Source organism: Psittacula echo (assembly GCF_963264785.1).
Source record: "Psittacula echo genome assembly, chromosome: 6".
Classification (NCBI taxonomy): Eukaryota; Metazoa; Chordata; class Aves; order Psittaciformes; family Psittacidae; genus Psittacula; species Psittacula echo.
The window spans coordinates 19,592,982-19,604,521 of record NC_137743.1 but is presented as its reverse complement, the minus strand read 5'-3'; the positions used below and the strand labels follow the sequence as shown (position 1 = coordinate 19,604,521).

General features: G+C 39.7%; 1 protein-coding gene across 1 annotated transcript; it reads left to right on the top strand.

Moving 5' to 3' along the window:
* Positions 1-729: 729 nt before the first annotated feature.
* Positions 730-10,883, top strand: LOC308223211 (lipase member M-like; the record flags this gene model as incomplete). Its single annotated transcript, XM_080621964.1, has 10 exons — positions 730-797; positions 1,873-1,984; positions 3,535-3,652; positions 4,305-4,503; positions 5,083-5,192; positions 5,914-6,050; positions 6,619-6,765; positions 7,838-7,909; positions 9,424-9,495; positions 10,650-10,883. The coding sequence occupies 10 exons, from the start codon at positions 730-732 to the stop codon at positions 10,881-10,883; spliced, it is 1,269 nt and encodes a 422-aa protein (XP_080478090.1).
* Between the last annotated feature and the right edge of the window lie 657 nt (positions 10,884-11,540).

Below are 11,540 nucleotides of genomic sequence, written 5' to 3'. Positions count from 1 at the left end.
TCCTTTCCACATAATGTAAGAAGCTGGAATTGGCAAGTCGTTAGTAAAAGAGGTTTATTGACAATTTCAATCGATATGATAAGGTGTATCTATGAAACGTTTATTTTCAAAATTCCTGATCCTGCTCTGCCACTCCACAGAGACTGGTATTCTACTTAAAAATCCAGCAATCTGAGATAGTAAAAAGAGCGTTGTTATAGCTGTGGTGGCTAAGGAGATGAAAAGCACAAGGTGTGAGAATAAAAGGAGTCGCCTCTCTCTGGTGCTACCCTAGGGAAAAGCTGAAGTGATAGCAGAACAAATGAGGAGTGGGAAAGAAGTAGATGTTTATCATCAAGGTACTGCATGACTGGGGAAAAAACAGTGCATGACCATAATTTTATTGCCATCTTTACCCAGCACTGCTTCCAAACAGCCTAGAACTGTTTCCATTCTTCTGCTGTCTCTGTTGCTCAGCTGAACACATGATTTCTGACACAAGGTCAGTAACACTTTAATTCATCTCTGAATTATCTCACCCAAACTGATGAAGACTGCAAAAGATGGTATCAAACCTGGGCTTGAGGAGTTACTTTATTATTTGAGAACAAATGTATTTCATTGTGTTGTTTTGCTTGTAATTCATATAAGTGACAGGATGGCTATTTCTTGAAAGATTCCTTTCAGCTAAAAGCGAGCAGCATGACTTATCTAGCCTGAATTAGGTAACTCTGGGATAACTGGCGAGGCATGGGGAAATGGCAAATGTGGGAATATGATTGCAGCGGCTTTCAATCAAAAGAAGAGATGCTTACTCAGTAAAAGAAAGGGTTTTTCAAAAATGTTTATTCCTTTTTCTACAAAAGGAGCTGAATATTTCCAAGATACAGATTATATGAGTATGTATTATAGGGTAGACTGTAAATTGTTGTTCTGTGATAAGAAAAATATTAGGTATTCGTATGATTTGAGAAAAAAGTTACAAAGTCTTCTTGATTGAGAAAATAATAAATGCAATGGAATTTTAGCTGATTCAGTCTGGCTAAGAAGTCTGTAACAGATTCTTAGACATAGCCTCTAGGGGTTTGCATGGTGTAGAGAGAATGATAATTCAAACACTCTGTATTTTGTTTGAGCTAAGAGTATGCAGGTGTTCACAGACTGTGGAGCTGCTATGTGTGCCTCTAAGCAAGCTAGTTTCCCTCTCAGTTTTTCATCCCTTATTTCCTGAACAAAACTGGACCTCCCTGCACTCAGTCTTTAGCTAGCATTGCATTTAGCAAAGCTTTCTTTTCCTTTTTTCATCCTCATCCTACCAAGTGGATAAATTTTGCCATTTAGGTTCCTAAGTTCTTCATTAAATGAGAAATATTTAAATCTGTTTATTTTCAGTTGTCTGCTTTTTCAGCCACCTATCCAACAACTTGGTTGTCTGCACTTTGGAAACTTCACTGACAATGACTGATTTAGCTACAAATTGCTCAATAACTCTAGTGCTCCCCAGAGTTAGCCAAAAATGTTTCCTAATTGATCTACAGATCATCAATATAAATTCATCATCAATACAAATGCATGACATGGTAATGCAAGTGACTTGCTTCTCAGAAGAATGAGTGAAATCCTTTTCTCTGAAACCTTTGCTGTTTTTCTTGGATTCACTGATATTTTGCTCTGATTGCAGCATTCTGGTCCAAACCTTAGCAGATAATCCAGATTGCTGCCAAACTCCTTTTGGTAGGTGTTTAAAGTCAGCTTTGTTCATTTAACTAACAAGTTAACAGACCAGCTCATTCAGTATTAGGCAGCATTTCCCTTATCAGAAAAGTAGGGAACCTATCTGGATTACAAGTGCTGAGCTGGACTACTGACAGATGAATATACTGTTTTATCCAGAAAGAAGATATGGCTCTTTGTTGCTGTGATGTATTTGTTGCAGGGAATTACTTATTCAGAAGAACTCAGAAGAAGTCAGAGAGCTGTGGATCCTGAAGCATTTATGAATATTGTAAGTTGCTCGATAGAGGAATACATGTCTTAGAGCAGAGGGGTTTCTAGGTGCTAGGAATAACAGGATGGACAAGCTGCCTTTACTTAGCCCATCATCTCTAATCATTGTATATACTACTCCTCTCTTCTCTTCTCTTCTCTTCTCTTCTCTTCTCTTCTCTTCTCTTCTCTTCTCTTCTCTTCTCTTCCCTCTCCTCTCCTCTTCTCTTTTCTCTCCTCTCCTCTCCTCTCCTCTCCTCTCCTCTCCTCTCCTCTCCTCTCCTCTCCTCTCCTCTCCTCTCCTCCCCTCTCCTCTCTTCTCTTCTCTTTCTCTTCTCCTCTCCCCTTCTCTCCTCTCCTCTCCTCTCCTCTCCTCTCCTCTCCTCTCCTCTCCTCTCCTCTCCTCTCCTCTCCTCTCCTCTCCTCTCCTCTCTTCTCTTTCTCTTCTCTTCTCCTCTCTCCTCTCTTCTCTTCTCTTCTCTTCTCTTCTCTTCTCTTCTCTTCTCTTCTCTTCTCTTCTCTTCTCTTCTCTTCTCTTCTCTCCTCTCCTCTCCTCTCCTCTCCTCTCCTCTTCTCGAGTTTGACAGAAATTAAAGCAGACACCTTTCCTTAGTAAATCTCCAGAGTTAATTTAATTTTAAAAATCAGTTACCACGTTTGCTATTGCTGGCACTATCTCCCTGTCTGAAAGAATGACCCTTTGGAATGTCAGCATATCGTCAGCAAAGATGACTCTAAATAACTAATGGTGTATGTTTTCTCATTTTTTGAATGACCAGCATAGCTCAGAAGCGGCCAGCTTTTCAGAAGGGCACCTCTTGCCAAGCAAGCTTGTTGAGATCTTTAGTCATTTGTTAAAATCTTGGGGTTTCTGTGCCATGTGACAAATGACATTGCGCAATTCACTGAGTACAAGGTATAAAAACCAATCCTCTTTTGTAACAAAACAGGTTGAGTGTTACATATCAAAAGTAATACTTTATTTCAGAGCTTAATAGCGGCTGTGCTAGGGATTTCCCCTGTGACTATGCAAGTGGCTGATCCTGTTTTTTCCATAATGTAGTCAGTTTTTCAGTGGTACTCTCTGCATACATGCCATTCACAAAAGGAAAGTGTGAAGCTCCCTGGATTTCTCTGAAGGTAGTTTAAATAAACCAGTTTCACTTGCATGACAGCAGATCTGGAACATGCATCTGAGCAGCTCTTTATCTCTAAGGGAAGATGAGAGGGAAGCTAATGGAATCATAAGCTATTTCTATGAGCTTATAATGATTCTTATATCACTAGAGTGCAAGGGCTTATGATGATTGTACAGCAGTAGTGTAATACAGGGGGGTTTTAACAGATTGTAACTGAACATTTGAATCCTAGCTCTAATACAAAGAATGAAGGAAATTTGTTGTAGTATTGGGTTACAATAGCCAATCTGATATTGCTTTATTCAGATGCTTAATATTTGTAGACTAAACCCCCAGTTGTATCTGCTTTCTAACATTTCTTCATTGTGAATATCTTATGCATATAATATATAAAATAGACTTCTGCAAACACATTTAACTTCTCTTCTAGAATGAGCTCATTACTTACAAGGGATACCCCAGTGAGGAGTATGAAGTGACAACAGAAGATGGTTATACTATTACACTTAACCGGATCCCTTATGGTACACAGAATCAGGGAAATCCAGGTACAGTTTGTTAATATGAGACAAAACTAGCCTAGATAGTGCACCTTCTGGAAAGAGATACCTTGTATTTATAAAATGTCCGTCAAAGCTTGTATATGCAAGTGAGATTTTAGCAGAGAATTATGGCAAGACCAACCTGATTTATGTCAAGCATACCTATTTATAATAAAACTCCACTATATATGAAACATATACCCTCATAATAAGAGTTGATAAGTAAAATGGGTTTTCAAAAGATAGGGTAAAGACTGCAATCTGCTCAATCAGTCTGTTTTGTGAAAGCTGTTCCAGCTTCTGATCCTGCTTTGGTTTTGCTTACACCTGGTAAATATCAAGTAATGATTATATTTTGGGTAAAGGAAACCTCTGCAAACAATCCCACACCTTCATTCTTTATATCAGTGTTGAGAATCTCAAGTTAATGCAGCTGAGCTATACAGTGACCAGAGGGTGCCAAACTAGTTTTCACTGGTGTCAGACAGATCTTTCCATAAATCCTTACAGAAGCTTAGAAGTTCTCTCTTTACAGTTTTGTTTTTATAATTAGTTTTCTACCTTTAAATTGGTGCAGGAACAAATCCAGTACTGACAGTAATATTCCTGAACTACCAGAAAAAGAAAATGAATTGTTTTGTTTCTATTTGTTTTTCAGCTTTAAAACCTGTTGTGTTTCTCCAACATGGATTACTGGGAGACGCTAGTAACTGGGTCACAAACCTGCCCAACAACAGCTTGGGCTTCCTATTAGCTGATGCAGGTTTTGACGTTTGGATGGGAAATAGCAGAGGGAATCGCTGGTCCAGAAAACATCAAAATTATTCCGTTGATCAAGATGAATTCTGGGCTTTCAGGTAGATGGAACCATTGAAGGGAATCTCCATTGCCCATATTTATTTAAGCTGGCTAAATCAGGGGTTTACATATGCTACCTTTTATAAAGCATTCTCTATGTTCACTTTTGCTGAGGTGCATTTATACACATATGTGAACTTTAATAATAATGGAAACTAATTACTGCTAGAAAAGGTTCTAGAGACATAATAGCAGAGCAACACATAAGAACCTGCACAGGTCATCTCCAAGCCTTTCCTTAGTTCCAGATGCAGTTTTGAAGGCTATTTAGAAGCACTAGTCTGTATACAATAATACAAAAATCACAAAAGGAGAAAATGTAAATAATTTTTGCACTTATTTTAATGAGCTTTTAAAAACAGACCTTTTATTTAATGCAAAATTGTATAAAATAAGTAATTCCATGGAAGGAGCTCTGTAACTATATCACCACTTGTCCCTTTTGTATAGACACATACAATTCAACCTGATACTTCTTGAAGTTATAGTCCTTCCTTTGATGTAAAGGGAGAAAATACCCCAGAAATCAAAGTCTGATTTTTAATTTATGCATAACTCTTTCAATTTCCTGCCTGCAGTTTTGATGAGATGGCAAAGTTTGATCTTCCAGCAGCAATAAATTTCATTCTGGAGAAAACAGGACAGGAAAAGTTGTACTATGTTGGCTATTCACAAGGTACTACCATCGGTAAGTAAAATGTGAATTGAGATATTGTGATTCCGAAGGCACCTGGGGTTTTTATCAGCTCTATGCAGGTGTGGAAAACACGGGATAAGCTCTTTTCAGCATATAGGAATTTTTGATTTATTATAAAGACAATAAAACGTAATGGGCCAAGTGCATTGCTGCTCTAAGTCTATCAATTTAGTTATACTGGATATTATTGTGGCCATGCAAATTGTTTTATTCCAAGATGCAAGGGCGTGCCAAACTGCAGCTGGTCAGTTGACCAAAATAAACAAAACAGGAAGATGAAAGTACAGAAAGAGAAGTTGGCCAGTTTGGACAGGACAAAAAAAAAGACACACACACACACACAAAAAAAAGAAAATATGAAATTGAATTGACCATAAGAAAAACAACTGCACCTCCCAGTAGTACGTGAAATGTATGAATGTTCATCAGAAGTGTGCATTTATGTTTAAATGAGTTTGGAAAAAAGCTGCAAAGGCAAAATATAGACAGAAATTTCTCCCTAAAGAGGGAAATAGAACCACAATCTGGTAACACACGGAGAAGAGGGATTTTACACAAATCAAGGCTGAACTGTAATCTCTGAACAGCTAACAACAACTAACTACAAGGTTGCTTGTAGGTTTGAAATTGCAGAATGGCATTTATAAATAATGAAAATAGTCTGATGTAAAAATGATGATTTTTCTTTAACTCGCCTTTTTTGTTTTATCAGCTTTCATTGCCTTTTCAACAATGCCAGAGCTGGCTCAAAAAATCAAACTCTATTTGGCATTGGCACCTGTCGCTACTATTAAGTACGCTAGAAGCCCAGTGACAAAACTTCTCTACCTTCCAGAAACATTGCTCAGGGTATGCGATATCTTGGTTTCATTTGTTTAACCATATACTTGTTTGTTTAGCTTTTAAAATGGATAAACAGAAAGTATAGGTCTTTACGAAGTCTAATCATCTGCATGTGGGTAGGTTTACCTTATGACTGAAGTCTTTGGAAGCTCAGACTGGACATTAAGAGAAGCTTTTTATCTAGGGCAGTAGTGCAGCGTTGGGATAGGTCTCCCAGAGAGGTACAGAGATGCAGATACTCAGAGGTTTCCAAGATTCCTGTAGACAAAGCCACAATCAATATGCAAGCTTAGACCTAAACTACGAATTGGAGTTAACATTTAACACATCTCTTTATTAAAAGTGATGTAACCCAAATTAAGTAATGCCTGAGCAGGCTGATGCAATGGAAAAAATACCCTGCCACCTAATTTCTCTCTTGTTTATGTGAACATCATCTGGCAAATGAAGAGAAAGCAAGTGACAACCACTGAAAGTGCTAGAGAAGAGGAACAGGACACAAACACCTTTTAAAGACAACAGCACAATATACAAGTGTACATTCTTAAATGAATGTTACCTTTGTATTTCACAGGGTTTGCTTGGCAAAAGAGAGTTCCTTCCTCAGGCTGAGTGCCTGAGAAGGCTTATAGTTCCTGTCTGCAGCAACCCTGCTTTTGCCAGGCTTTGCAGAAGTGTCTTCTTCGGTCTGGGCGGCTGTAACCTGAGAAACATTGACGTGGTATGTATAACTCTATTACACCTCTACTGAGAGTTTGAGCTTCTGCTCCCAAAACTTACCTTCTATGGTGTGAAGTGAATCCTGAATTTCTATTAGTCAGCATCACATTGCAGGGAACAGTCCCCACTACTGTACAGCAGTATCTGCTGGTTGCCCCATCACTGGCAGGGAACCACTGCCTCACTCCTTAGAAGAGCACTTGGCGCCATCCCTACAATCAACAGCTGCTCAAAGTCCCCCCAGAACTCTGCAGTCTGCCTTCTGCTAGATCTCACCTAGGGCACTGTCTCTTGGTTCACACTGTGACTACTGGTCTCATCAGGGATCTTCAGTATGCTGACACACCATGGGAAGAGAAATAAAACCCCTACTTGCTTCATGCTTTCAGGAGCTCCAGAGAAAGGAGGCCCCACCCCTTGTCTTCCTCCTTCAAACCCTGCACCATCAGGGATGTGCTCAGAGGCACAGGATACCTGGGGGTACCTGACAGAGAATTGGCAGCCACTGGGGACTAAGACATACTTGAACACCTTGTGCTATGTACAGCCGTAGGTCAGACCAGCTGGCATCAAACTTTTGCTCCAGCCTTTTCCAGAAGCACCTCCAAGCATTCATGGAGGAAGGATTACATAGCAACTTGTTAAGAAACCCCTGCAGAACTAGGGTGTGGTTTATTTCAAGTAGTCACGCAGTCCTCGGGCAGTTGTAGTTCCTTTTGCTGTTCTGCCCAACAGCGATCATCTCTCACACAGGATCTGTTATAGACTCCTGACAAAAAAAAAGCCCACCTAGTGTGAGATCTAAGTTGCTGACTTGCTATCCTATCCTTTCTATCTGTAGATTCTTTTAGATTCTCAGTCATCCAAGAAAATGTTCTGGTTGGTGGTTGTTCTTTCAGTGCTCCTCCAAACCTGAGAGATTGCCACATCTGGAGTAACTCTGAGGGAGCTGATGACCATACCACTCCAATTTCTGTTGTTTCTATGGCTACACGACTCTGCTGTGGCAGATATTTTGTTTTACATCTGAATAGAAGGGAGGAAGAGAATACTAACTGAATATTTTCTTTCAGAATCGAATCAATGTGTATATTTCACAAACCACCGCTGGAACTTCTGTGCAGAACATAGTCCACTGGAGTCAGGTACTAACAAACTCCTGGAAACCAAAATAGATACTCACTTCTATCTGAATGGTATAGAATCAGTATAAGCTGATATCCTGCCATGAATCCATTGCTAATTTCTTGGAAATACATGCAACTTGTGGTTTACAATTGAAATCTTAATTCAAGCCACTATTTTTCATTGATCCTTTGCCAGCAGGAGAGAAGTACCCTATGTGATACAGGTACATTTGAAGCCAAAAATGAAACATGGTATTTCTGTAAAAATATGTATGCTGGCAGCTGTGCATACAGATGTATATATCTTTCTTCCTACTGTGTATCCAGTACCTTTTATAAATGATGTCCACAGTTCTGTACACTTTCCCTTAAGAAATTAGTATGTTTCCAATGTGGAGTCAAGAAATGAGCAAGACATAGGCTGCTTTGTAAAATACCAGATTTTATTGGTAAAAGCCCTTGTATTTTTCATCATTTTTTTCCAAAGCTCTCAATGTCTGAGCAGCAATAGTACTATAAATAGTATACTCTTTATTTAGCACACTCGCTATGTGCTTTACTTACAAGGTACTGTGACAGTACATCCTCAGCAGCAGTGCTGAGGAAAGCTGCCTTTCAGGCTTTGGTTTCACACTTTCATGATTCACAAAGTCTGGGCTCAGTCACAGAAGCTGCTACATACAGGACAGGTTTCCCAGTAGCACTGCAGGTTCTGGAGCAAAGCAGGAAGCAGCTGCAAGCACAGTGAGCTTGCAAGTGTGTTAATGCACTCTTTAACACAGCACAAATAAGTTTGGGTAACACCTGCACAGGCATCTACTCAAAATCAAACTATACTTTTGGCTGTGAATTTACATAAAATCTTAGATTTGATTAAGTTGCTTCTGTGACCATCCTAGGCCTGTAAAGAAAAGGGGTTGCAAAAGCATAATGGGGGGAGCTCTGCAAATCACTCAGGTTTAACTCAGCATCTAGGCACAGACTGGCAAGCACAAACATGCAGGACTAATACTCCTAAGCCTTCATTGTCATTGCTGTTCTTACTATTAAAGGAGTTAACAGACAGTTTATCTTCAATGTTAAGATCCCATTGATGGTGTCTCTCGCAGTAATAACAACCCACGCTGTAGGCAAAGCCAAGGAGCATAAGGCAAGAACTAGAAATGGTGATGACTGTATTCAAACCAGAGAGGGAAGAGAAAACATAAGAAGGAGTCCCTCACAGAGCTGAGTGATGGTAACATGACTGTCAGAAGAAGACACGGCAGCAGCAGTGAAGAACTGGAACAAATTGCCTATGAAGGCATTCCTGGGTCTTTCTGAGCAGAAGCCATGATATTTTTGGTTGTAACAAAAACATTTGTTTCCTTTTCACTGAATGAGACTTTTAGTTAATTTAATGTTGGCTTTTTCAGAGCTCTTAGAACTTCTGCTCAGGTTTTAGATTGGAGTCAGAGGCTCAGCAGGGAAAGAACCCACAAACTCCCTAGATGATGGCTTCGTAACTACCTTTCTCTTGTTCTTCCTCTTAGGAAGCCCATTCAGGGAAGTTCCAAGCTTATGACTGGGGCAGTTCAAAGAAGAATATGGAAAAATACCAACAGGTATATTTTGGTGAAATAATATTATAGCACTTGGACAACACAGAAGCACACAGGAAGAGAGCAAGGATGTGGTAGGAGACACATTTTCAGAATACGTGTAGACAGAAGTATTACTACTTCCCAGTTTGAAATTTAACAGAGAAAGCATGCAAGCACTAATGGCAACAATAAACTTAAAAAAAAAAAGGGGGGGGGGGGCTGAGGGGGTGAGGGGAGACAGAAACATTTAAATTAAATGATCAATAAGAATAAAAAGAAATAAGGGCAGGAAAGATAGAAAAATTAATTTGAAGAAAGAAAAGTACATCTATTTGATAAGACTAAAGAGGCGTCTTACCTACTGGCGTGATCAAAGCAGTTGCCAATGTGTAAGTGCTCAGGAGAACAATATTAGGAAGAGGGCAACTGGAGAGCTAATAGCTACCCTGGATTGTGGAAGCCAGAGGCATAAGGAATTTGTCCTCAATTCAAGAGTCTAATCCTGTCCTTGACCCTCCTACACTTTAGGTCTCTACAACAGCCTGTCATTATGAGTTACATGTTTTAATGATAGCTTGCATGAAACTCAACATCCTTTGGTTTGTCTTGAGTTTGCTTGCCCCTGGAAAGTCACTGGATGCTTTCTAAGTTTTGTGTTATGAGAAGTAATAGGGTGATTACTTCCTGTGCTCTTTTTAATGCCATATATGATTGTACAATGCTGTCACCTGAACCTGCTCTGGCTCTATCCTCCAAACTCAGGAGTCCTAACCTATTTGTCATTCGAGACTCCTTTTCATCCTTGTCACATGCGTTTTCTAACTAGACCATGGAAGTCTTCTGGGGCTGACCAGTGCTTCAAAAGGACCAAGATGAGGGTTTATAGAGGCATCCTGACATTTTCTGTCTTGTTGCAGTTTCCTGTCCTGTGAATTCCTAACTGAGAGAGCAAAGACCAACAGTAACATTATCAACTCAGGAGGCATTTTTCCTTTGCCTGTATTATCAGCTGGGCCATCCCTGCAAGCAGACAGAAAAGGCAAGCATAGGAACTTCTTCCTGTTTAGTTTAGGCACCTTTACTTTGAACACTGGCAAAAGGAAACCTCAAATGCACGTCTAAAGTTTGTTGTGCTTTCCTAGACATCCATTCCTGTGCTGCTTCATGTTTTTCAGGCTACTCCTCCTCTCTACAATGTAGAAGAGATGGCTGTACCAACAGCAGTATGGACTGGGGGCCAAGACTTGCTTGCAGATCCCAGGGATGCGTCCATTTTACTGTCTCAAATTAAAAGGCTCATCTACCACAAAAAGATTCCTGGATGGGCACACCTGGATTTCATCTGGGGATTGGATGCACCTTTGCAAGTGTACAATGAAGTTACTGATCTGATGCAGAAGAGTCCTTAACCCACAACCAGTAGCCATACCTGATTCATGCAAAGACACTTGCTTTCACTGGGTATACACAAAACTTTGCATCTGATGTTTTCTGTTGGAGTCAGAGAAAGGTTTCCTCTTGATGCTGATTTCCCACTACATGTCACTGCAATGCCTTTTGCATCCTGATGATGCACTTCATATATTCTGGCAACCTTGTGGATCAGTAATCACTTTTTAATTGGTACATCCTCGTTCTGCTATAACTGTACTTTGCTAACAGAAGAAAGGGTTTTTTTGCAGCCTGTTTTCTTCTTTAAACCATAACAATAGGGAAAGCACTGACTTTCTCTGGATATGTGAACACCAGAGAGTTCAAGGCATTTTCGTTGTTTTGTATTATTTCTCAGTTTATGAGGCTTGCAGTTATTGCAAAGCAAGCCAAGACTAATTCTAGCAGTTATGGTATTGATTAATTTTATTATTAGATGAGACAATGAACAGAAAGTAAAAACTGAGTTCACACAAAAAACTCACTCCTGACAAGAAGATAGTTTGTCTTCATTTGAAACAGGGCTGCTCGCTTTTTTCATGAGAAAGAGTGAGGAATGCAGAGAGGGTAGACACAGCAGAAAACAGTAGTCAGTCTCATGGTTCAAGCATGCACTTGGAAGATGGGAAACTTGG